Source organism: Oncorhynchus mykiss, chromosome 12, assembly GCF_013265735.2.
Source record: "Oncorhynchus mykiss isolate Arlee chromosome 12, USDA_OmykA_1.1, whole genome shotgun sequence".
Taxonomy (NCBI): Eukaryota; Metazoa; Chordata; class Actinopteri; order Salmoniformes; family Salmonidae; genus Oncorhynchus; species Oncorhynchus mykiss.
The window spans coordinates 58,075,746-58,101,883 of record NC_048576.1 but is presented as its reverse complement, the minus strand read 5'-3'; the positions used below and the strand labels follow the sequence as shown (position 1 = coordinate 58,101,883).

Genomic DNA, 26,138 nt, shown 5'->3' with positions numbered 1-26,138 from the left:
GACTCTCTGACAGACCGACTAGACAAGCAGAAACTGATAAGTCCGAACCACAAACTTTGAGCCCCCAGATAAAATGAATCAGAGCCAGAACACTTGATCTTAGATTAGCACCTTTCAGGGTACAGTAGGGATTAACAGTAACTTCGAAGCTGAGGCAGGAACCTGTGTTTGTCATTGAATTCAAAGAGCAGACACACTTATACATACAAGTGTACACACACACCTTTTCTTGCTCATGCCAATCGGACATGGGAGTCGGGACAGGGAGCAAAATATGTGGACACCTGCTCGTCGAACAATGAACAATTTGACAATGAACCAGACAGACCAAAGCATTGAAAAGGCATGTCAGTAGTTTATTGTTCAATCGGAACACATTCTCCATATCACTTATAACATTTTCAAGCATTACAAATAAACAAACAAAACTATTCAATAATTTTGAACGTCAACATAGATCATTCCAAGAGTACAGGTATTTTGAATTGGTCAGAAACCACTTGATAATGCAGTCAATGAAACTTTTTTGCGTTGGTTCTTCTTTCTGATAGATGTCGATATATAAACTTTTAAATACCTAGATATATATAAATAACATCAACAGTGTGTCTTTATATGTCAATATACACATAACGACCGATGCTGGGAGACGAGAAGCAAGTGCAAGGAGTGAACATTTAATGGATAATAGACAAGAAACAAACAAGGACAGCATCTGGACAGGGGAAAACGTAACGACATCAATGCTGACACGGGGAACAAACTGAGGAGCAGAGAGATATAGAGGGGCAATCAACAAAGTAAAGGAGTCCAGGTGAGTCCAGTGAGTGCTGATGCGCGTAATGATGGTGACAGGTGTGCGTATTGAAGGGCAGTCTGGTGCCCTCGAGCGCCAGAGAGGGGAAGCGGGAGCAGGCGTGACACATACAGTACATAAATACATGTGTACAAATGTCAAGAGTATAGAAATATAACATTGGTGCGTTATGAAACAATGGAATATTTCTAATATATTCCCACTTCAATCTTGTCTTATTCACAAGAAACTCAAGAAACAAATATCTTGCTTGAATTAGCTAGATAGAAGCCATGTGAATAAACAAAATGATAAGTCAAAATATTGAATGTAGTAATAATTCACAGTGGGCATAATTCAATGCATCCGAGACCCTGCAATCCAAGCCACGAACCTAGTCGCATGTTCGCAAAGATGAACCTGAGACAGTTTAGTTGGCCTAGCTGGTGGAGAAGGAGTATAACGTTACTGAAGTGTCCATGGTGGCTGGGTAGAAGGCTGTGCTACAGTTGTACAGTCTGTATGGTACTGTACAGCAAGATTCCAGCATGACAGAACATGCAGATCAATGCTAAACATTTGATATGGATAATTGGTCAGAACACTGTAATGACAACGGTTCAATAAGGATCAATCAATGAGTCCATTTTTCAAATCAATTGATTCATCTATTTATTAATCAATGAATGAGTTAGTTATCTTAAACGCTACTGTGTTTAGCTTCTAGAAACTGAGTCTTCAGAATCCCCCTGTCACTTGCCTCATGAGACCATGGCATCTCTCTCTCCTCCTCTCCTAGGTTTGAACTGGAGAGTATTTATGAGTGCTATCTATTATTAGCTATGACCCACCATTCACACATTCCGTTCTAAGAACACGATCACGTGCCAGTCTAATACCAACTAGGTCATGGATTTATTGACGTCTATGTTTAGACTCTAGTGCAGTGACCCAACGACCTGAGCACTGAGCAGAGGCTCCTCACATTTTGTATTGTAAATTTAGGCTGAGGACTCTAAATTGATCTGACATTGGACAGGGAGGGAGGTTGAACCTATGGACTGTAGGACTTGTGAACTTCAGAACTTGAGCTACAGAACTCGATAATTCAAGAACTCTAGAACTCATGAATCACTATGATGTATCGTAAGGGCCTGGGGCATGTTGGTTTTCAGGCTGAATGTTTAGGGCATGGCTGTTGGTTGGTGCTGTACTTTAGTTTGTCAGTTGGTTGTTTGGTTTTTTGTTTTGAGAACTCATTGTGTTCATGCATGTCGTGGTGCGGCTCGCTCAGAATGCCTTCCTTCTTCTAGTTGGGCTGTGATAATCCCATCGCCATGGTGACGGAGGCCAAGAGGATTGCAGTGCTGGCCACTACCACAGCGCCTCCCGACCTGTACACCACGCGGCAATTGAGGGGCTGCACCGGCCGGTATGTGCCCACCATAGGCTTGCCATCCTTAAACTGGAGGTCTGAGAACACCCGCAGCTTGAAGATGGAAAGAACACACAGGCACAAAGGTCACTGAGATGCAGCTGATATTAAAAGTAACAATAAGTATCATATAAAAATGAACACAGTGTATCCACTGGTGCGTTTTGTTCAATTACTCAAAGCCAGACTAACAGACTCTCTTCACATAAGTATTTTTAGACAGACAGAATGCTCGGCTCTCTACCACATAACTTCTCTGCTTCCAGAGTGTTTCATAATGTACAAACAGTGGTGGGAAAAGTACACAGTTGTCATACTTGAGTAAAAGTAAAGATACCTTAATAGAAAATGACTAAAGGAAAAGTGAAAGTCACCCAATAAAATATTACTTGAGTAAAAGTCTAAAATTATCTGGTTTAAAATTTAATTATGTACAGTGGTAAAAAAAGTACTGAATTGTCATATTTGAGATAAAGTCAAAAGTGTAAGTAAATGTTATCAATCAAATTCCTTATATTAAGCAAACCAGACAGCATGATTTTCTTGTATTTTTTTTATTTACAGATAGCCAGGTTCACACGCAAACATTAATGCCAAACACAGTATTTGTGTTTAGTGAGTCATTTTTGTTGGGATGTTTAGTGAGTCATCCCTTCAGAGGCTGTAGGGATGACAATGTGTTGATAAGTGTGTGAATTTACCTGCTGTCCTGTCTGAGCATTCGAAATGGAACGAGTACTTTTGGGTGTCAGGGAAAATGCATGGGAGTTAAAAAGTACACATTTTCTTTAGGAATGTAGTGGAGTAAAAGTAGTCAAAATATAAATACTTCAGTCAAGTACAGATACCCCCAAAGAAACTTCTTAAATAGTACTTCAAAGTATTTTTACTTGACCTATTTTTACTTTTACACCACTGGCCAGCAAGATGATGGGTTAACGAGCTGCTCTACCTGGTCTCTGCTGAGAGGGATGGGCTTCTCGAACACAGTCCAGATCACAGACTCGGTACAGCCGGGGGTGGTGAGCGAGCCCTTGTAACGGTAGTAGTTGCTTAGGTTCTGCTGGGGAGGAATCAGCTGTTCCAGAGAAACTGACACCAGAGTTGCATTGGCACCTGCAACAACACAGCCCAGTACATTGAGAAACATTGAGCAATGAAACAAACAGACACATTGTATTTGCTACACTGAAGTTATATTAATCTTAGCAAAACATTGGTGTTGGCTACCTGCAGACAAACGGAATGTGGGAGAAACAGAACAAATTGAGACAAATGATTTCTGCAGTGCACATGTTACATACTGTACAAAATTACATTCATCGTAGCATGTATTCGTGAAAACGTTGGCCTCTTGGGGCTGATAGGGCAAGACACAGAGGAAAACATTGAAGAAATGAGGGAAGACATCTAATCACCTCAGCCTTTCTTGTTGATCGTTGCGCATCAACAAAATTAAACTACTGTATGTAATGATGAACAGTATCTGCTACACAGGAACTAAAATACACATAATGATTTATGTATTACATGTACAAAGATACATCAATCTTAGCAGATTCTCATTTCAGTGTCTCAGCTGTGAGGGTAGCTGTGTATGCAATTTTGTAAATCAAATTTATGAGACATGTCATATTGTTAGCAAGATGGATCTGAATAACACATACGGTTGCTAGAGGAAGCATTAGTTATGACATTTATTCACCAGTCATCATGATGCGCTGGAGGGCTTTTACAACGGGGTCATATTTTCTGTTGGCACTGAGTGATTCCTGAAAACGATACGAAATAAGAATCATGACACATACATGTACAGTGCCTTTGGAAAGTATTCAGACCCCTTGGCTTTTTACACATTTTGTTACTTTTACAGCCTTGTTCAAAGATGGATTCAATTGTTATTTTTTTACTCATCAATCTACACACAACACCCCATAATGAAAAATATATATATTTTTGAAAATGTTGCTAATTTATTAAAAATATCACATTTACACAAATATTCAGACCCTTTACTCAGTACTATGTTGAAGCACCTTAGGCAACAATTACAGCATTGAGTATTCCTGGGTATGACACTCATACCTGTATTTGGGCAGTTTTTCCCATTCTTCTCTGCAGATCCTCTCAAGCTCTTTCATGTTGCATGGGGAGCGTAGCTGCACAGTTATTTTCAGGTCTCTCCAGAGATGTTTGATCAGGTTCAAGTCCGGGCTCTGGCTGGGCCACTCAAGGAAATTCAGAGTCTTGTCCCGAAGCCAATCCTGCGTTGGCTTGGCTGTGTGCTTAGGGTAGTTGTCCTGTTGGAAGGTGAACCTTCAGTCTGAGGTCCTTTGCCCTCTGGAGCAGGTTTTCACCAAGGATCTCTCAGTACTTCGCTCTGTTCATCTTTGCCTCGATCGTGACTAGTCTCCCAGTCCCTGCTGCTGATGCTCATCCCCACAGCATGATGCTGCCACCACCATGCTTCACCGTAGGGATGGTGCCAGGTTTCCTCCAGATGTGAGGCTTGGCTTTCAGGCCAAATAGTTCAATCTTGGTTTCATCAGACCAAATAATCTTGTTTCTCATGGTCTGAGAGTCTTTAGGTGCCTTTTGGCTAACTCCAAGTGGGCTGTCACGTGCCTTTTCCTGAGGAGTGGCTTACGTCTGGTCACTCTACCATTAAAGCCTGATTGGTAGAGTGCTGCAGAGATGGTTGTACTTCTGGAAGGTTCTCCTATCTCCACACAGGAACTCTAGAGCTCTGTCAGAGTGACCTACCTGACCAAGGCTCTAATCCCCGAATACTCAGTTTGGTCAGGCGGCCAGCTCTAGAAAGAGTCTTGGTGGCTCTAAATATCTTGAATTTAAGAATGATGAAGGTCACTGTGTTCTTGGGGACCTTCAATGCTGCAGAAATGTTTTGGTACCGTTCCCCAGATCTGTGCCTCAACACAACCCTGTCTCAGAGCACTATGGACAATTGCTTCAACCTCATGGCTTGGTTTTTGCTCTGACATGCACTGTCAACTGTGGGACCTTATATAGACAGGTGTGTGCCTTTCGAAATAATGTCCACTCAATTGAATTTACCGCAGGTGGACTCCAATCAAGTTGTAGAAACATCTCAAGGATGATCAATGGAAACAGGATAAGCCTGAGCTCAAAATCGAGTTTCATAGCAAACAGTCTGAATACTTATGTAAATAAGATATTTCTGTTTTTATTTTGACAAAATGTGCAAACATTTCTAAAAACTTTGTCATTATGGGGTATTGTGTGTAGATTGAGGAAAACAATTAATGAAATCAATTTTTAAATAAAGCTGTGATGTAACAAAATGTGGAAAAAGTCAAAGGGGTCTGAATACTTTCCGAAGGCATATCTACATACATCTCCACATATAAATATACGTATACCTACATAATATTCTAAATCAAATACAAGATAAAGACAGTAGATTTCCATTAGGGTTATTGCACGGTCCTATAATGCATGCATAATATAATGTAATATCATTATCCTCCACATTATGAGTCTTGCCATGGATATATCTATTAAAAGTCAAAGATTAACTGGGTATGGCAAAGAGTTTAGCAAATATGAATAAAAACAATGAAATGTTAACCTCATAGAAAAATCCAAGGACTGCAACTCCTATAGGGTCTTTCAGGGCATCTTCCAATGTTGAGTATTCCTCATTCATGTGAACAATATGCAGCTGTAGAAAAGAGTATCAATAGAAATGTGTTATAGATAATGTCACAAGCCATTCCCAATAGTAGCATTTAAACACCATTTGGGCTCAGGTTATGGATTTGGTATCAATGACAGAAATCGCAGAAAACTTTTTACTCTCACTTGATTGTCATTTTCTCAAGGTCAATTAAACACAATCAAAACTTGTTTACAAAATAAATGCGTGTTATGACCTGTGCGTATTTTGTTCTGCTGTTACAACCACTGTGTTTGTGTGTGTGTGTGTGTGTGTGTGTGTGTGTGTGTGTGCTTGCATGCGTATGGCCATCCTACAGGACATTTGGAAAGTTTTCAGACTCCTTGAATATTTCCACATTTTGTTACAATACAGCCTTATTTTAAAGTTGATCAAAAAAATGTTTTACCTCATCAATCTACACAGAATACCTCATTATTACAAAGCGAAAACAGGGTTTTAGACATTTTTGTAAATGTATTAAAAATAAATGTTTCTACAACTTGATTGGAGTCCAACTGTGGTAAATTCAATTAATTGGACCTGATTTGGAAAGGCACACACCTGTCTATATAAGGTTGAACAGTTGACAGTGCATGTCAGTGCAAAAACGTAGCCACGAGGTCGAATGAATTGGCCGTAGAGCTCAGAGACAGGACTGTGTTGAGGCACCAAGACTCTTCCTAGAGCTGGCCGCCCAGCCAAACTGAGCAATTGGGGGAGAAGGTCCTTGTTCGGGGAGGTGACCAAGAACCCGATGGTCACTCTGACAGAGCTTCAGTGTTCCTCTTTGGAGATGGGAGAACCTTCCAGAAGGACATGGAGGAAACATGGCACCATCCGTATGGTGAAGCATAGTGGTGGCAGCATCATGCTGTGGGGATGTTTTTCAGCAGCAGGGACTGGGAGACTTGTCAGGATCAAGGGAAAGATTAACGAAACAAAGTACAGAGAGACCCTTGATGAAAACCTACTCCAGATTGCTCAGGACCTTCACCTGCCAACAGGACAACAACCATAAGCACATAGCCCAGACAAAGCAGGAGTGGTTTCGGGACAAGTCTATGAATGACCTTGAGTGGCCCAGCCAGAGCCCGGACTTGAACCTGATTGAACATTTCTGGAGGGACCTGAAAACAGCTGTACAGCAACGCTTCCCATCCAAGCTGACATAGCTTGAGACGGTCTGCAGAGAAGAATGGGAGAAACTCCCCAAATACAGATGTGCCACGCTTGTAGCGTCATACCCAAGAAGACTCGAGTCTGAAATCGCTGCCAAAGGTGCTTCAACAAATTACTGAGTAAAGGGTCTGAATACTTATGTAAATTCAATATTTCAGTTTTTTCTGAAAACCTGTTTATGTTTTGTCATTATGGAGTATTGTGTGTAGATTGATGATGAGGAAAAAACAATATGATACATTTTAGAATAAGGCTGTAAAGTAAAAAGTCAAGGGGTCTGAATAGTTTATGAATGCACTGTACATGACATTACCTCCATGGGGTACTGCTCTCCGTCGATAGTGTGTTCTGACCCTGGTCCTCCGTTCTTTCCCCAGTGCAGGTGAAACTGCACTACCTTATATGGCGTCTCCAGGTCTCCACCAATGACATACGGTTGGTGAGGCACATTCACTTGAACTTGAGGGGGAAGACAGTGGAAATCAGACAACAAAGGACAAAAAAACTTTATATATATGTATAGAAAACTGCATGCTTTTGGGGGAGGTGGGGATGTCAATGACAGGATGTTTTCTCTTTGAATTAAAACATTTCCAGGTAAAAGGCATATTTCTAAATGTGCACATTTTTACACCATTTTTTATTTTATTTAACCTTTTTTTAACCAGGTAGGCGAGTTGAGAACAAGTTCTCATTTACAACTGCGACCTGGCCAAGATAAAGCAAAGCAGTTCGACACATACAACAACACAGAGTGTTGGAATAAACAAACATACAGTCAAAAATACAGTAGAAAAAGTATATATACAGTGTGTGCAAATTAGGTAAGATAAGGGAGGTAAGGCAATAAATAGACTATGGTGGCGAATTAATTACAATATGCCAATTAAACACTGGAGTGATTGATGTGCAGAAGATGAATGTGCAAGTAGAGATACTTGGGTGCAAAGGAGCAAGATAAATAAATAAATAAATACAGTAAGGGGATGAGGTAGTTGGATGAGCTATTTACAAATGGGCTATGTACAGGTGCAGTGATCTGTGAGCTGCTCTGACAGCTTGTGCTTAAAGCTTGTGAGGGAGATATGAGTCTCCAATTTTTGCAGTTCATTCCAGTCATTGGCAGCAGAGAACTGGAAGGAGAGGCAGCCAAAGGAAGAATTGGCTCTGGGGGTAACCAGTGAGATATACAGTGCCTTGCGAAAGTATTCGGCCCCCTTGAACTTTGCGACCTTTTGCCACAATTCAGGCTTCAAACATAAAGATATAAAACTGTATTTTTTTGTGAAGAATCAACAACAAGTGGGACACAATCATGAAGTGGAACGACATTTATTGGATATTTCAAACTTTTTTAACAAATCAAAAACTGAAAAATTGGGCGTGCAAAATTATTCAGCCCCTTTACTTTCAGTGCAGCAAACTCTCTCCAGAAGTTCAGTGAGGATCTCTGAATGATCCAATGTTGACCTAAATGACTAATGATGATAAATACAATCCACCTGTGTGTAATCAAGTCTCCGTATAAATGCACCTGCACTGTGATAGTCTCAGAGGTCCGTTAAAAGCGCAGAGAGCATCATGAAGAACAAGGAACACACCAGGCAGGTCCGAGATACTGTTGTGAAGAATTTTAAAGCCGGATTTGGATACAAAAAGATTTCCCAAGCTTTAAACATCCCAAGGAGCACTGTGCAAGCGATAATATTGAAATGGAAGGAGTATCAGACCACTGCAAATCTACCAAGACCTGGCCGTCCCTCTAAACTTTCAGCTCATACAAGGAGAAGACTGATCAGAGATGCAGCCAAGAGGCCCATGATCACTCTGGATGAACTGCAGAGATCTACAGCTGAGGTGGGAGACTCTGTCCATAGGACAACAATCAGTCGGATATTGCACAAATCTGGCCTTTATGGAAGAGTGGCAAGAAGAAAGCCATTTCTTAAAGATATCCATAAAAAGTGTTGTTTAAAGTTGAGCTGAGCTGAGATAAGGCGGGGCTTTACCTAGCAAAGACTTGTAGATGACCTGGAGCCAGTGAGTTTGGCGAAGAATATGAAGCGAGGGCCAGCCAATCAAAGAATCACCAGCGGCAAGAGCGACATCATTGATGTATACAGAGAAGAGAGTCGGCCCGAGAATTGAACCCTGTGGCACCCCCATAGAGACTGCCAGAGGTCCGGACAACAGGCCTTCCGATTTGACACACTGAACTCTATCTGAGAAGTAGTTGGTGAACCAGGCAAGGCAGTCATTTGAGAAACCAAGGCTGTTGAGCATGCTGATAAGAATGTGGTGATTGACAGAGTCGAAAACCTTGGCCAGGTCGATGAATACGGCTGCACAGTAATGTCTCTTATCGATGGCCGTTATGATATCGTTTAGGACCTTGAGCATGGCTGAGGTGTACCCATGACCAGCTCTGAAACAAGAATGCATAGCGGAGAAGGTACGGTGTGATTCGAAATGGTCAGTAGCCTCTTAGTGCGTAAATCCCTCTAGCGGGATCAAAATCGACAACATCCAGTGAAATCGGAGCACGCCAAATACAACATCGTAATATTGACCATTCATGAAAATACAAGTGTCCTACATAATTTAAAAACTTCTTGTTAATCCAGCCGCTTTGTCAGATTTCAAAAAGGCTTAACGGCGAAAGCATTACAAACATTTTCCAAACAAGCAGAGGCCTCACGAAAGTCAGAAATAGCGATTGAATAAATCACTTACCTTTGAAGATCTTCCTCTGTTTGCAATCCCAAGGGTCCCAGCCACATAACAAATGGTCCTTTTGTTCGATAAAGACCTTCTTTCTATCCCAAAAAAGTCTGTTTAGTTGGCGCGCTTGATTCAGTAATTCAGTTTCCCTCGTTCAAAATGCATACAAATTCATCTCAAAAGTTACCAATAAACTTCGTCCAAACAAGTCAAACAATGTTTCTAATCAATCCTCAGGTACCCTAATAGGTAAATAAACAATACAATTTAAGACGGAGAATAGTATGTTCATTACCTGAGATAAATAACAAAGTGGGAACCACCTAGAAAAACTACAAATTCTAGCTCATTTTTCAAAAAACAAGCCTGAAACTCTTTCAAAAGACTGTTGACATCTACTGGAAGCCCAAGGAACTGCAATCTGGGAGGTATCCTTTGATTTTCCCATAAGCAATGATTTGGATGGGCAGACGCCTAAAAAAAAAAGAAATCCGGATGGATTCTCCTTGGGTTTTCGCCTTCCATATCAGTTCTGTTATACTCACATACATTATTTTAACAGTTTTAGAAAGGTCAGAGTGTTTTCTATCCAATACTACATGATTCCATGTGTTATTTCATAGTTTTGATGTCTTCACTATTATTCTACAATATAGAAAATAGTACAAATTAAGAAAAACCCTTGAATGAGTAGGTGTTCTAAAACTTTTGACCGGTAGTGTATGTTTTTAAGGATGTGCGTATGACCGCAAACTTTTATATAGACTGGCCTAAATTAAACATACCAGAGTGTCCATTGTTTTTGATCAGGCCACTGAAGGAATCCTGGTATTTTCTGAACTGGAAGGGTGTGAGGCGCTCATCTGGTAGGGTCTTCCTGTGGACGATGTTGATGGGGGATTGGGCTCTGCCTTCACAGTCTTTGTTGGCATGGTACCACTTCTCAGGTCCTGTAGAACGGTGAGGAGAGAAAATACTGTACACCATCAAGCTCTGACCGCAAGCCCCAAACGAGGAATGTTAAAGTTTATGTTTGTCTGAGTAAAACTGTTTTGAATGGGTAAGTGTTTAAATGGGAGATTAGGGAGGGACAGGTATGGATGGATAGGTGGGTGTAGAGGAAGTGGATTTGTGGCTGTAACTGTCAACTCCCTCCTTTTAACAACTTGAACTTGTGACGGTGACACAAAGGTAAGAGAGGATCCAAGTCAGTGCCGTGTGTTGCATGGAAAGTTCAGTCACGGTGTATCAAAATCACCATTACAAGGGGTGGCACAGGTATGTTGGGACTGGTAGCACCAATCTGGAACAACAGGAGAAACATAAGGGAGCCACATGGTCAGTAGTATACTGCATACATAAAATAGAATCAAATTACACCATCTGTTTTATGACTGTAATACATTGTTAAAGACCTACTTCAGGTTCCCTAGCACCTCATTTATCATCTGATTTACTTAACAAATCAAAATAGGCGGTCCAGGTATCCTCATGACATGGCACAAGTGGGGGGGTGGGCTTTCCTGTTTTGTCCGCTAATTGCTCTTCTCTTGTTCCTGCACGCAAGGGGGGAGGCCGATGACCTCAGAGTGCACCCATCAGACCAACTCCTTGAATTGCCAACTCCTTGAATTTGTGTCTAATTTCTAAATTTTTTACCCTTTAAGACATGGCCCGGTAGTAAGATTTTTTTTTAAACCTCCCGCTTTGGGCTGGATGTGTCAATAATTAGTTCATACATGCATAATCTATGAGCATAATTATTGTCTTACCTGAATTAGTCACGAAATGCCTAGTTTGAAATCCACTGTTTTCTGGCATCTGTGCGACACCATTTTCCCTACATTTACCCCTACAAGGGCCAGCCCAATAGAAATTTGAATTTCTGCCAATGAGCTTCAGAACCTCGCCATTTGTGTGACAGCTAGCAGGATGTGCACACAGTAGAGCAAGAGAGAGCAATTACGTGGTGCACATTTGTGAAGTAGTACGCAATTTTCGTGGCCGGTACTTTCAGAACTACTGGCAAAAGTATACAAAAGTTCTAGAGATAATCTTTTAAAGGGGCAATCAGCAGTTGCTTAATCCATTATTGGACTAAATTTATAATATGTACCAATTGATTCTTGAAGAAAATAACTTAAATGCCTCATGAGCTTAGTTTAACCGCTGTACCCCATCAGAACACAAAATATAAGCTTATTTTACTCCAATGCTAGTAAACAAAATAAATGTAAACAAACACTGTATAGGATCAAAACATGGTTAGAGATACAATTTCAATATCATGGACGCATCCATATTGCTGTCCATGAATTTGAAAGTGATTATATCTCCAGCCCCATCCCTCAGCTTTTTATGGAAACAGTGGTGGGGAGTACGTTTTGTTATTGTTTCAACTGCTTATTGGCCCTTTAAGTGTGTGTACTCTACTGTATATACATTGCCTTTGGAAAGTATTCAGACCCCTTGACCTTTTCCACATTTTGTTAAAATTGATTAACTAAATAAAAATCCTCAGCAACCTACACACAAAACCCCATAAAGACAAAGCGAAAACAAGTTTTTTGAAATGTTTGTAAATGTATTACAAATAAAAAACAGAAATACCTTATTTACAGAATTATTCAGACCCTTTGCTATCAATCAAATTTCAATCATATGCATTTCTAAAGCCCTTTTAACATCAGCCGATGTCACAAAGTGCTGTACAGAAACCCAGCCTAAAACCCCAAACAGCCAGCAATGCAGATGTAGAAGCACGGTGGCTAGAAAGGCCAAAACCTAGGAAGAAACTTAGAGAGGAACCAGGCTCTGAGGGTTGGCCAGTCCTTTTCTGGCTGTGCAGGGTGGAGATTAGCCAAGATGGCCAAGATGTTAAAACGTTCATAGACGTTTTACCAGCAGCGTCAAATAATAATTAATTTCTCTCCCCAAAAAGGAGAGACAGGTTTAAAAGGTTGGAGATGGGCTAGCGATGATACGGACAGCAACCTTAAAGAAGAAAGGGTCTAAACCATCTGACCCAGATGTTTTTTTGGGGTCAAGTTTCAGGAGCTCCTCTTGCACCTCGGGCTCAGTGACTGCTGAAACTTTGTAGCGGGGGAAAAAGAGGGAGAAGCATCGGGGATAGTCGCATTAGAAGGGGTGGGAGATGAGGAAATGTTGGACGGGCAAGGAGGAACAGACTGAGTCAAATAGGAATCCTGACTTAATGAAGTGGTGATTAAAGAGCTCAGCCATGTGCTTCTTGTCAGTAACAACCACATAATCAACTTTAAGGGACATGGGCAGCTGTGAGGAGGAGGGTTTATTCTCCTGGTCTTTAATCCTTTTCCAGAACCTAGTTCTACCTTTGGCCTGCCGGATAGCCTGAGTGTACTTATTTCTCATTTGCCTGAGTATGCGTGGGCCGAGCCTTTCGCCAAATGTAATTCTTGAGGTGGAGTAACTCTGCAAGATCACGGTCAAACCAGGGGCTGAACCTATTTTTAATTCTCATTTTTTTCACGTGGGGTGTGTTTGTTAACAATACTACTGAAAATATCAAAAAAGAAGGTCCAAGCATCCTCGACAGAGGGGATCAAGCTGATTCTATAACATTTTACAGAGGCCAGTTCATGAAGGAAGGCTTGCTCATTAAAGTTTTTTAGCAAGCGTCTATGACAAATCACGACAGGTAGTTTCACTGAGCAGCCATTACGAACACAGGCTGTTAAACAGTGATCACTAAGGGCATTACAGAAAACACCAGACTGATACCTGTCAGGATTATTTGTGAGGATAACATTGAGGAGAGTAGCCTTTTCTGGGTGTTTGGAGTCATACCTTGTGGAATTGGTAATAATCTGAGAAATATTTAGGGAGTCCCATTGCTTTAGGACTTGGTCAGGTGGTTTAAGCATGTCCCAGTTTAGGTCACCTTGCAGGACAAAATCAGATTTTGTGTAAGGGGCCAGGAGAGTGCTTAGGGCAGGTAAGGTACAGGCCGGTGCTGATGGAGGGCGATAGCACCCAGCAACAGTCAACAAAGAGCTATTTGAAAGTTTAATACATAAAACCAGTGAATAAGATTGTTTGGGGATAGACTTGGTGGAGACAACCGAGCACTGAAGGTGATTCTTGGTAAAGATTGCCACTCTCCCACCTTTGGAAGATCTGTCTTGCCGAAAAAGGTTATAACCAGAAATCAGTATTCAAAACACTCTTCCTTATCCACAAATGTTTTAGTTCTAGTCAAGATTCTAGCAGCCATGTTTAGCACTAAATGAAGTTTATTTATGAAAGTAGAGCATTGCAGTAGTTTAATCTAGTAGTGACAAAAGCAGGGATACAGGGATAATTTTTGGAGAGAAAGTTTCTGATTTTTGCAATGTTACGAAGATGGAAAAAAGCTGTCCTTGAAATATTCTTGATATGTTCGTCAAAAGAGAGATCAAGGTCCTGATTAATGCCGAGGTCCTTCACAGTTTTATTTGAGACGACTCTACAACCATCAACAGAAGGTCTCTTTGTTTCTTGGGACCTAGAACTAGCACTTCTGTTATGTCCGAGTTTAAAAGTAAAACATTTGCCGCCATCCACTTCCTTATGGCTGAAACACAGGCTTCCAGGGAGGGCAATTTTTGGGCTTCACCATGTTTCATCGAAATGTACAGCTGTCCGCATAGCAGTGAAAGTTAAAATTAAGTTTCCAAATGATATCATCAAGAGGTAAAATATATAGTGAAAACAATAGTGATCCTAAAATGGAACCTTGAGGAACACTGAAATGTACAGTTGATTTGTCAGAGGACAAACCATCCACAAAGACAAACTGATATCTTTCCAACAGATAAGATCGAAACCAGCCCAGAACTTGTTCGTGTAGGCCAATTTGGGTTTCCAATCTCTCCAAAAGAATGCAGTGATCGATGGTAACAAAAGCAGCACTAAGGTTTAGGAGCACAAGGACAGATGCAGAGCGTCGTTCTGACACCATTATAAGGTCATTTATTAAAAGGTAATTTACCACCTTCACGAGTGCAGTCTCAGTGATATGATGGGGTCTAAAACCAGACTGAAGCATTTAATATACCTTGTTTGTCTTCAGGAAGGCAGTGAGTTGCTACGCAACAGCTTTTTCAAAAACTTGTGAGAGGAATGGGAGATTCAATATAGGCCGAAAGTTTTTTGTATTTTCTGGGTCAAGGTTTGGCTTTTTCAAGAGAGGCTTTATTACTGCCACTTTTAGTGAGTTTGGTAAACATCCAGTGGATAGGGATCTGTTTATTGTGTTGAACATAGGAAGGCCAAGCACAGCTCTTTCAGTGCAGTTGGAATAGGGTCCAATATGCAGCTTGAAGGTTTAGAGGCCATGACTATTTCCTCAATGTGTAAAGAGATATAGTGTTAAAAAACATGAGTGTCTCCATTGATCCTAGGTCCTGGCAGTTTGAAGAAATACGCAGATTTAAAGAGGAGTCCGTCATTTGCTTTCTAATGATCATGATCTTTTTGTCAAAGTAGTTCATGAATTTATCACTGCTGAAGTGAAAGCTGTCCTCTCTTGGGGAATGCTCAATTTTAGTTAGCTTTGCGACAGTATCAAAAATACATTTCGGATTGTTCTTATTCTCCTCAATTAAGTTGCAAAAATAGGATGATCGAGCAGCAGTGAAGGCTCTTCGATACTGAACGGTACTGTCTTTCCAAACTAATCGGAAGACTTCCAGTTTGGTGTAGCATCTTTCCGTTCCAATTTTCTGCGAACTTGCTTCATGGCTCGGGTATTTTCAGTATACCAGGGAGCTAGTTTTTATGACAAATGTTTTTTGTTTTCATGGGTGCGACAGCATCTACGGTTTTACGGAAGGTTACATTTTATTTTTTACATTTTTATTTCACCTTTATTTAACCAGTCAGTTGACCTTCTTAACCATTTAGTTCCCCAGTTAGGTGGTTAACTGATTTTTGTGCTCTGACGTCCTTGGGTAGTTGAAAGGAGTCTGGAAGGGCATCTAGGAATCTTTGGGTTGTCCAGAAATGTATAGCATGGCTTTTGATGATCTTTGGTTGGTTGTCTGAGCAGATTATTTGTTGTGAATTTAAACGTAATAACATGGTGGTCCGATAGTCCAGGATTATGAGGAAAAACATTAAGATCCACAATATTTATTCCACTGGACAAAACTATGTCCAGAGAATGACTGTGGCAGTGAGTAGGTTTGGAGACATTTTGGACAAAACCCATTGAGCCGATGATGGCTCCAAAAGGCTTTTGGAGTGGGTTTGTGGACTTTTCCATGTGAATATTAAAGTCACCAAAAATTGGAATATTATTTTCCATGACTACAAGGTCCAATAGGAATTCAGGGAACTCAGTGAGGAACGCTGTATACGGTCCAGGAGGCCTGTAAACAGTACCTATAAAAGTGATTGAGTAGGCTGCATAGATTTCAACGGCAACAAAACAAAGGAGATGATTGTGGACTTCAGGAAACAGCAGAGGGAGCACCCCCCTATCCACATCGACGGGACAGTAGTGGAGAGGGTAGTACGTTTTAAGTTCCTCGGCATACACATCACAGACAAACTGAATTGGTCCACCCACACAGACAGCGTCGTGAAGAAGGCGCAGCAGCGCCTCTTCAACCTCAGGAGGCTGAAGAAATTCAGCTTGTCACCAAAAGCACTCACAAACTTCTACAGATGCACAATCGAGAGCATCCTGTCGGGCTGTATCACCGCCTGGTACGGCAACTGCTCCGCCCACAACCGTAAGGCTCTCCAGAGGGTAGTGAGGTCTGAACAATGCATCACCGGGGGCAAACTACCTGCCCTCCAGGACACCTACACCACCCGATGTCACAGGAAGGCCATAAAGATCATCAAGGACAACAACCACCCGAGCCACTGCCTGTTCACCCCACTATCATCCAGAAGGCGAGGTCAGTACAGGTGCATCAAAGCAGGGACCGAGAGACTGAAAAACAGCTTCTATCAGACTGATAAACAGCCACCACTAACATTGAGTGGCTGCTGCCAAAACACAGACTCAACTCCAGCCACTTTAATAATGAAAATTGATGGAAATTGATGTAAAAATATAACACTAGCCACTTTAAACAATGCTACTTAATATAATGTTTACATACCCTACATTACTCATCTCATATGTATATGTACAGTGGGGCAAAAAAGTACAAGTTCTCCCACTTAAAAAGATGAGAGAGGCCTGTAATTTTCATCGTAGGTACACTTCAACTATGACAGACAAAACGAGAAGAAAAAAAATCCAGAAAATCACATTGTAGCATTTTTAATGAATTTATTTGCAAATTATGGTGGAAAATAAGTATTTGGTCAATAACTAAAGTTTATCTCAATACTTTGTTATATACCCTTTGTTGGCAATGACAGAGGTCAAACATTTTCTGTAAGTCTTCACAAGGTTTTCACACACTGTTGCTGGTATTTTGGCCCATTCCTCCATGCAGATCTCCTCTAGAGCAGTGATGTTTTGGGGCTGTTGCTGGGCAACATGGACTTTCAACTCCCTCCAAAGATTTTCTATGGGGTTGAGATCTGGAGACTGGCTAAGCCACTCCAGGACCATGAAATGCTTCTTACGAAGCCACTCCTTCATTCCCGGGTGGTGTGTTTGGGATCATTGTCATGCTGAAAGACCCAGCCACGTTTCATCTTCAATGCCCTTGCTGAGGTTTTCACTCAAAATCTCACGATACATGGCCCCATTCATTCTTTCCTTTACACGGATCAGTCGTCCTAGTCCCTTTGCAGAAAAACAGCCCCAAAGCATGATGTTTCCACCCCCATGCTTCACATGGTGTTCTTTGGATGCAACTCAGCATTCTTTGTCCTCCAAACACGACGAGTTGAGTTTTTACCAAAAAGTTATATTTTGGTTTCATCTGACCATATGACCTTCTATCAATCTTCTTCTGGATCTTCCAAATGCTCTCTAGCAAACTTCAGATGGGTCTGGACATGTACTGGCTTAAGCAGGGGGACAAGTCTGGCACTGCAGGATTTGAGTCCCTGGCGGTGTAGTGTGTTACTGATGGTAGGCTTTGTTACTTTGGTTCCAGCTCTCTGCAGGTCATTCACTAGGATTTTTGCTCACCGTTCTTGTGATCATTTTGACCCCACGGGGTGAGATCTTGCGTGGAGCCCCAGATCAAGGGAGATTATCAGTGGTCTTGTATGTCTTCCATTTCCTAATAATTGCTCCCACAGTTGATTTCTTCAAACCAAGCTGCTTACCTATTGCAGATTCAGTCTTCCCAGCCTGGTACAGGTCTACAATTTTGTTTCTGGTGTCCTTTGACAGCTCTTTGGTCTTGGCCATAGTGGAGTTTGGAGTGTGACTGTTTGAGGTTGTGGACAGGTGTTTTTTATACTGATAACAAGTTCAAACAGGTGCCATTAATACAGGTAACGAGTGGAGAACAGAGGAGCCTCTTAAAGAAGAAGTTACAGGTCTGTGAGAGCCAGAAATCTTGCTTGTTTGTAGGTGACCAAATACTTATTTTCCACCATAATTTGCAAATAAATTCATTAAAAATCCTACAATGTGATTTTCTGGATGTTTTTTCTCATTTTGTCTGTCATAGTTGAAGTGTACCTATGATGAAAATTACAGGCCTCTCTCATCTTTTTAAGTGGGAGAACTTGCACAATTGGTGGCTGACTAAATACTTTTTTGCCCCACTGTATATACTGTACTCTATATCATCTACTGCATCTTTATGTAATACATGTATCACTAGCCACTTTAAACTATGCCACTTTGTTTACATACCCTACATTACTCATCTCATATGTATATACTGTACTCGATACCATCTACTGCATCTTGCCTATGCCGTTCTGTACAATCACTCATTCATACATCTTTTTGTGCATATTCTTTATCCCTTTACACTTGTGTGTATAAGGTAGTAGTTTTGGAATTGTTAGGTTAGATTACTCGTTGGTTATTACTGCATTGTCAGAACTAGAAACACAAGCATTTAGCTACACTCGCATTAACATCTGCTAACCATGTGTATGTGACAAATACAATTTGATTTGATTTGACTGGAAACCCAAAAGACGAAAATGCAGTTTTTGTAAATTGAAATTTGGTATCGTAAATGTTAGCAACACCTCCGCCTTTTCGGGATGCGCGGGGGATATGGTCACTAGTGTAACCAGGAGAGGCCTCATTTAACACAGTAAATTCATCAGGCTTAAGCCATGTTTCAGTCAGGCCAATCACATCAAGATTATGATCAGTGATTAGTTAATTGACTATAACTGCCTTGGAAGTGAGGGATCTAACATTATAAGTATCCCCATTTTGAGATGTGAGATATCACAATCTCTTTCAATAATGACAGGAATGGAGAAGGTCTTTATTCCAGTGAGATTGCTAAGGCGACCACCGCCACGTTTAGTTTTGCCCAACCTGGATCGAGACACAAACACGGTCTCAATGGGGAAAGCTGAGCTGATTTACACTGACTGTGCTAGTGACAGACTCCACTAAGCTGGCAGGTTGGCTAACAGCATGCTGCCTGGCCTGCACCCTATCTCATTGTGGAGCTAGAGGAGTTAGAGCCCTGTCTATGTTCATAGATGAAAGAACCCCTCCAGCTAGGATGGAGTCCGTCACTCCTCAGCAGGCCAGGCTTGGTCCTGTTTGTGGGTGAGTTCCAGAAAGAGGGCCAATTCTATCTCCCCGAGGGGCAGAAATCAGTTTTCAACCGGCGATTCAGTTGTGAGACTCTGCTATAGAGCTCATCACTCCCCCTAACTGGGAGGGGGCCAGAGACAATTACTCGATGCCGACACATCTTTCTAGCTGATTTACAAGCTATGTTGCGCTTGGTGACCTCTGACTGTTTCATCCTAACATCGTTGGTGCCGACGTGGATAACAATATCCCTATACTCGCCAGTTTTAGACTTAGCCAGCATCATCTTCAGATTAGCCTTAACGTCGGTAGCCTTGCTCCCTGGTAAACAGTGTATGATCACAGGATGATTTTTTTAAGTCTAATGCTGTGGGTAATGGAGTCTCCAATGACTTTGCTACACTTCAAGGAATAATGTTAATGTTACTACTTAGCTTCGGCTGGTGGAGGTTGTGTAGAACCCGTGTAGAACCATGTCCAGATAAAGTGTCAGGGGTGAAAAAGTTGAATGAAAAAAGTAGAGCGAGGGAATACAAAAATATATACAACCGTAAAGTTGGCAGGTAGCAAAGTAACGTTGGCACGTAGCACGTAAACAATCCACAAATTGTGATCGGAGACTCGAAATTAAGCTCAGGTGCATCCTGTTTCATTCGTTATTGTTTCAACTGCCGATTGGCCCTTAAAGTGTGTGTACTTTAATGTGTTTATAGTGGCTTTGGAAAGTTTTTGACTTATTCCACTCAACCAGCCTTACTCTAAAATTGATTAAATAAATAAGAATCCTCAGCAACCTACACACAATACCACATATTGACAAATAAATAAATACATTTATTACAAATAAAAAACAGAAATATCTTATTTACAGAAGTATTCAGACCCTTTGCTATGAGACTCGAAGTTAAGCTCAGATGCATCCTGTTTCCATTGATCATCCTTGAGATGTTTCTACAACTTGATTGGAGTCCACCTGCGGTAAATTCAATTGAGTGGACATGATTTGGAAAGGCACACACGTGTCTATGTAAGGTCCCACAATTGACAGAGCAAAAACTAGTGAGGTCAAAGGAATTGCTCAGAGACAGGACTGTGTCAAGGCACAGATCTGGGGAACGGTACCAAAACATTTCTGCAGAATTGAAGGTCCCCAAGAACACAGCGATCTGTGGCGAAGGGCCTTGGTCAGGGAGGTGACCAAGAACCTGATGGTCACTCTAAAAGAGCCCTAAAGTTCCTCTGTAGAGATGGGAGAACTTTGTTAATGGTAGAGTGGCCAGACGGAAGCCACTCATCAGTAAAAGGCACATGGCAGCCCACCAAAAGCCATCTAAAGACTCTCAGACCATGAGAAACAAGATTCTCAGGTCTGATGAAACCAAGATTGAACTCTTTGGCCTGAATGCCAAGCGTCACGTCTGGAGGAAACCTGGCACCATCCCTACGGTGAAGCATGGTGGAGGCAGCATCATGCTGTGGCGGTGCTGTGTGGGAGTTTTTCAGCAGCAGGGACTGAGAGAGTAGTCAGGATCAAGGCAAAGATAAATGGAGCAAGGTACAGAGATCCTTGATAAAAGCCTGCTCAAGAGGGCTCAGGACCTCAGACTTGGGTGAAATTTCACCTTCCAACAGGACAACTACCCTAAGCACACAGCCAAGACAATGCAGGAATGGCTTCGGGACAAGTCTCTGAATGTCTTTCAGTGGCCCAGCCAGAGCCCGGACTTGAACCCAATCAAACATCTCTGGAGAGCCCTGAAAAAAGCTTTGCAGCAACACTCCACATCCAGCTTGAGAGGATCTGCAGAGAAGAATGGAAGAAACTCCCCAAATACAGGTACCCAAGAACACTCAAGGCTGTAATCACTGCCAAAAAAGCTTCAACAAAGTACGAGTAAAGGGTTTGAATACCTAAGTGAATGTGATAATTCAGTTTATTTTTGTATATAAATTAGCAAAAATGTCTAAAAACCTGTTTTTGCTTTGACATTATGGAATATTGTGTGTCGATTGATGAGGGAAAAAAACTGTTTAATTAGTTTTAGAATAAGGCTGTAATGTAAAAAAAAATGTGGAAAAAGTCAAGGGGTCTGGATACTTTCCGAAAGCACTATATACACACTGAAAAAAAATATAAACGCAACATGTAAAGCTCCATGTTTCATGATCTAAATTTAAAGATCCCAGATATGTTCAGATTTCAAAAAGGCTTTACGGCGAAAGCACAACCTTGCGATTATCTGAGGACAGCGCCCCGCATACAAAAGCATGAAAAACATTTTTCAACCAGGCAGGTGCCTGTCAGAAATAGCGATATAATAAAAGCCTTACCTTTGAAGATCTTCTTCTGTTGGCACTCCAAAAGGTCCCAGATACATCACAAATGGTCCTTTTGTTCGATAAAGACCTTCTTTATAACCGCAAAAAACTCAGTTTAGCTGGCATGCTTCATTCAATAATCCACCGGTTTCCCTCCTTCAAAATGCATACAAAATTAATCCCAAACGTTACCAATAAACTTCTCCAAACAAGTCTAAAAAAGTTTATAATCAAACCTCAGGTACCCTAATACGTAAATAAATGATAAAATTTAAGACGGAGAAACGTTATTGTCTTTACCAGAGATAAACAACAAAGAATACGCGCTCATCCAAGCACATGAAAACAACACTACAGCCAAAATGGGAGCCACTTAGAAAAACTACAAATTCTAGCTAATTTTTCCAAAAACAAGCCTGAAACTCTTTCTAAAGACTGTTGACATCTAGTGGAAGCCGTGGGAACTGCAATCTGGGAGGATTCCGCCTCATAATAACCATGACAGCCATTGGAATGTTTTATTTGTGATGGTTTGTCCTCGGGTTTTGGCCTGCCATATCAGTTCTGTTATACTCACCGACATTATGTTAACATTTTGCATATCCTCAGCTTCTGGGCCTGAGTTACAGGCAGTTTACTTTGTGCACGCTTTTCATCCAGATGTGAAAATACTGCCCCCTAGCCCAAAGAGGTTTTAAGGTATGTTAAAAAAAAGACAGTGAGAGAGATCTCAGTATGTCATGTATGTCATGACATGACATGACATGTATGTCATTGTGTTCTCTATGAGTAGGCTTACACAACAACACTCCACATTTTACATGGTATGTAGGTCCACCTGGTTAAATAAAGCTGAAATTAAAAAAAAATGTATTTTGGAATGCAAAGGGAACGACTACCTGGAAGAGCAGGGGAGAATTCAGTGCGCAGGTATTTTAAACCTCTACAGGATCGGTGTCCCTACCTCGGGATGGTTGAGCTAACGTAGGCAATTGCGATTAGCATGAGGTTGTAAGTACCAAGAAAATTTCCCAGGACATAGACATATCTGATATAAACTTAAATTCTGCTTAATCTATAACTGCACTGTCCAATTTACAGTAGTTGTTACAGTGAAAGAATACCATGCTATGGTTTGAGGAGAGTGCACAGTTATGAACTTGAAAATTTATTAATAAACCAATTAGGCACATTTGGGCAGTCTTGCTACAATTTTTTAAACAGAAATTAAATGGTTCATTGGATCAGTCTAAAACTTTGCACACACACTGCTGCCATCTTAGTGGACAAAATCTAAATTGCGCCTGGGCTGGAATAATACATTATGGCCTTTCTCTTGCATTTCAAAAGCCCTAGGTGTCTTGTTATCAGATGCAAAACAAACGTAGCATGATCAGTTACGTTTGTGAATGCAATCTTTATCCAAATGGTATGGTATCCAGTTTCAACAGCACCTATTCTCAACATCTGCAGAGCATGCAGTGTAGCCTGTGAATTACCCATTTCAGCATTGGGGAAAACAGACAGATCATGGATTGTGTCGTAATTTTATCAATGAAACTAGGCCTGTAGGATATCTGCGTTCGCCGTGTTAAAGATTTTACGTTTTTACGCAGCGCTTATTCCTGCAGCTCATGCCGCGTCTCGTTGATTGCTGCGGTAAACACGCACGTTCCTCTCATTGGCTCGCGTTGAACTTCGCATATGATGCAGGTGCACGTGGAAGCTGAATGGGATTGCTTGATATAACGTAGCCTTTTCAAATTCCTCCATCTATATAGAGGATAAGGAGGTTGTCACCTCATCTGATAGTTAATAACTAACTCACACGCACACACACACACACAGATAAAATGATACTGTAAAAGCCTGAAAATACAATTCTAAAAACGATATGATGGGCTTCTCCGTTCATTTTCTTTTTATAGTAGCCCCAGAATAATCTACCGGACACCATTTTGACACCTCAGTGCCAGCACCTTTGGCATATTGATTTGCTGACAGGCACTCTCACTTCATGTCCTTGAATTCACTGTGCTTTCCTCGTCAGGGGGAATGAGAGCCTGCCAGCAATGCCGTGATGCTCGTGTGAAATGCGTGGGAAATCTCTTATAGACAGGGCTGTTAGTTATTGGGGACAATTTTATTTGGGGTGATAGTGCGGTGCGTAGAATATGAGCATGTCTTTGATGTTCAAAGCTAGTAGTGGTCATAGGGTACGCTAGTAGCCTACATATAGATTACAAACGTATTTTGTATTTATATTAAATTAGCCAGCGAAGTGTTATCAATTTCATAAATGCTCAAATAGGACACCGGATAAAATGCCAAAACAGGACCTTCCCAAATGAAAGGCCATTTTTGAAGTCTATAACAAAAATATAACAGCTAAAACTGACTTCAACCAATTACTTTTGCGGTTTTATTTGTCGACTTGTACATAATATAATAGCCAATAGCTTTTGATATATCATAGGAAATAAGAAGTAGATGTGTTGCTGTTTAATTAAACGAATCTAAACCCTCAATACAACATCAACAATGTAAATGTAAATGTAGAACAATGTAAATGCAGTGCAATGAGCAGGTGGATCATGCACAAACTTTATCGGCTAGAATGATCAATGGATGTAAAGTGATCCCCTCCCCAAGTTCATGTGAACTGTAATATGCAGGACACTGATAGTTTCAACTCAGTGGTAGGAAATGAGAACATTGTCGCATGTTTACTTCAGGGTATTTGATCAATTTAAACTGCAAATAAACAAAAAAATGTTTTTACATTTGTTTTGAATTTACAATGAGCTCATTTTTACTTATCAAGCTTTTTTCGATTCTCCCAAATGTATTAAACACCTATTTGTGTCAGTTGACAATTGAAAAATATGCACAAATCTGATTAATTTAATATATAGCCTATACAGAGATTATACATTTCCTTCTAAATTCCGAACACAATTAATTGAAATCGACTCACCTGCCCCGGTGCAGATCTTCAAAAAGGATGCAAAAAAAATCGGTACGATTAGATGCCGCTGCATTTTGGAGTGCGTCTCTGTCAGGCTCGAGCGGCGCAGGGGAACACAATGAGTTCGTTATTAAATGTGATCCATTCTTCTTCTAAGGGGGTCTTATACTTTATTAACAGCCCTGGCCCCTCCCCCTCGGACATTACTTCTAATAAACATCCCAACCGATAACGTCTCCTCTAATAGCCTATCAATTGCTCACATATTTACAGAGGTTTTCATTATGAGATTATTTTCAATAATGAATATGCTGGCATTTATTGGCAGTTCAACTGTCAGGAGGTATGAGAAGACTGCCACTAAACTAACACCATGCAGGTCTCATTATACAAAGTGATAACTGACCACCTCTGATTACTTAAACATATATCTGTGTGTGTGTGTGTGTGTGTGTGTGTGTGTGTGTGTGTGTGTGTGTGTGTGTGTGTGTGTGTGTGTGTGTGTGTGTGTGTGTGTGTGTGTGTGTGTGTGTGTGTGTGTGTGTGTGTGTGTGTGTGTGTGTGTGTGTGTGTGTGTGTGTCCATTGTTCAGAATCTGAGCTATTCCCCCTCTGGAATGAGGAGGGTGTGGGCAATATGTTTCCCCATGACCCCTTTATTTAACTGACCTGGATCTGGGTGATAAAACGTAATCTCAGCCATGGAGCACTTTTTTTATGTTAAAGTCCAATTAGAAATTCCTCCATCTCTATAGAGGATAAGGAGGTTGTCACCTCATCTGATAGTTAATAACTAACTAACTCACACGCACACACACACACACAGATAAAATGATACTGTAAAAGCCTGATTGTCCAGTCTCTGAGACCTGGAAACAAATAAACAGGCTGTTTCACTGCTACAGTACTTGTATTGTGAACACAGTTGCCCCTCAGAGGCCATGACAAGAGATGAGAGAGGTCATATGACTTGAGTTGAATGCCATGTATGAATGTAAACATCCCCTACCTCCGACACACTGTCAGATAATGACATTAAGTAATTTCTTACAAAGCATTCTGTGACGAAACACAGTCTGTGTGGGGGCCTTATTACTGCACTTTGTCAATGCCATACTGTAGTAGACATACAGAAGGAAAGGTATTAACTTCAGCCCACCACCATCTTGTGGTCAATTTGGAAAATACAGGAAATTATTTCTCACTAGGATGTGCCATGGCCGGGGGAACTCTGTCAGTAGCATAGTATCCATGTGAAAAAAAGAAAGAAAAAAACAGGATCCAAGGGACATTTATAATCAACAGCAGACTGCCAATATCTCTCAACTGATATCAACCCGAA

General features: G+C 41.0%; 1 protein-coding gene across 3 annotated transcripts; it reads right to left on the bottom strand.

Annotated features, from left to right (window-relative positions):
• Positions 1–347: 347 nt before the first annotated feature.
• ca4a (carbonic anhydrase IV a) lies at positions 348–24,963 on the bottom strand. 3 transcript variants are annotated; one of them, XM_021624267.2, is made up of 8 exons: positions 24,807–24,960; positions 11,090–11,134; positions 10,617–10,781; positions 7,424–7,569; positions 5,842–5,934; positions 3,937–4,003; positions 3,184–3,347; positions 348–2,285 (listed from the first exon to the last, which is right to left on the bottom strand). In XM_021624267.2, the coding sequence occupies exons 1-8, from the start codon at positions 24,868–24,870 to the stop codon at positions 2,106–2,108; spliced, it is 924 nt and encodes a 307-aa protein (XP_021479942.1). In that variant the 5' UTR covers positions 24,871–24,960; the 3' UTR covers positions 348–2,105. The 3 variants fall into 3 exon arrangements, with proteins under 3 accessions (XP_021479942.1, XP_021479944.1, XP_021479943.1); XM_021624269.2 differs by lacking the exon at positions 5,842–5,934 and having other exon boundaries at positions 24,807–24,963; XM_021624268.2 differs by lacking the exon at positions 11,090–11,134 and having other exon boundaries at positions 24,807–24,962.
• Positions 24,964–26,138: the final 1,175 nt, after the last annotated feature.

Coding starts and splice junctions, on each gene's coding strand:
- ca4a (XM_021624267.2), bottom strand. CDS start 24,870: ATGCAGCGGCATCTAATCGTACCGATTTTTTTTGCATCCTTTTTGAAG. Junction 10,782..11,089: donor CTGTGCCACCCCTTGTAATG/GTGATTTTGATA, acceptor ACCGTTCTACAG/GACCTGAGAAGTGGTACCAT. Junction 7,570..10,616: donor CAAAAACAATGGACACTCTG/GTATGTTTAATT, acceptor TTCCCCCTCAAG/TTCAAGTGAATGTGCCTCAC.